The following is an 845-nucleotide window of genomic DNA, read 5'->3' as shown; positions in this document are numbered from 1 at the left end:
CCCTGGTTCACACTGCGTTAGATGATGGGACTGTAGAATAAATTTGGCTTGTGCCATGTCATGGGGCCCTGTGGCTGGGTTGTAACAGGCTGTGTCTCACTCTCCCTCCAGCCTACGAAGCTGTTTCCCCTGCTATGATGCCAGGGCAGATCCCCGACCCGTCCCTGACGGCCGGCGCGCTGCCTGGGCTCGGTCCCTTGACAGGACTGCCTGGCACAGCCCTGACTGCTGAGGAACTGAAGTACGCCGACATCCGCAACATCGGGGCCATGATCTCGCCGCTCCACTTCCTGGAGGTGAAGCTTGGGAAGAGACCCCAGCCTGTGAAAAGTGAGGTGAGTCTCGGGGGCTGCTGGCTGCAGATGGCCCTGCAAGGCCATTGCCTGCACTTCCCTGGGTTTCTCTCCTGCCTTGGGTTTCCTGCCAGGGTGGCCAGCAACGTGTTTTGTAAGCATGTCACGCTGCCTGTTTGGTGATGTGCATGTGTGTTGGCAGCTGTTCCACCAGCTGCCTCTTCCCTGTGCCGCAATTTCTGTCCCTGTGGCATGGGCTGGGAGTGGTGGCCTCAGTGTCCCAGACCTGACCAGTCCCACGCAGCTGTTGGCAGCTGGCTAAGCTCAAACCCTGCCTGCAGAGTGGGGTCTGGTGCAGCCAGCAAGTCCCTAGGTTGGGGCACACACCCAGAGGAGAAGCCGCGCAGCCTGTCGGAGGGGTTGTGCAGTGCTTTCATCCCATCTCCGGTGCCAATGAGCCATTGGTGCTGCCGGCATTGGTGTTGCCTTTCCCGCAGGGATGAGGCGTGTGGGCGAGCGATGCCAAGCGGCAGTGGGGACTCAGCTTGTGCT

At 60.7% G+C, this 845-nt stretch overlaps 1 protein-coding gene across 1 annotated transcript in view; it reads left to right on the top strand.

The window, feature by feature from the left end:
- Nucleotides 1-134: 134 nt before the first annotated feature.
- Nucleotides 135-845, top strand: part of JDP2 (Jun dimerization protein 2) — a 6,034-nt gene continuing 5,323 nt past the window's right edge. The window contains exon 1 of the mRNA XM_009703734.1: nucleotides 135-335. Within this exon, the coding sequence (XP_009702036.1) occupies nucleotides 135-335 (201 nt within the window). The remainder of the gene's footprint in view (nucleotides 336-845) is intronic.

Source organism: Cariama cristata, unplaced genomic scaffold, assembly GCF_000690535.1.
Source record: "Cariama cristata isolate BGI_N322 unplaced genomic scaffold, ASM69053v1 scaffold36600, whole genome shotgun sequence".
NCBI classification, from domain to species: domain Eukaryota; kingdom Metazoa; phylum Chordata; class Aves; order Cariamiformes; family Cariamidae; genus Cariama; species Cariama cristata.
The sequence above is the reverse complement of the archived record's forward strand: the minus strand, read 5'-3'. Positions and strand labels throughout refer to the sequence as shown.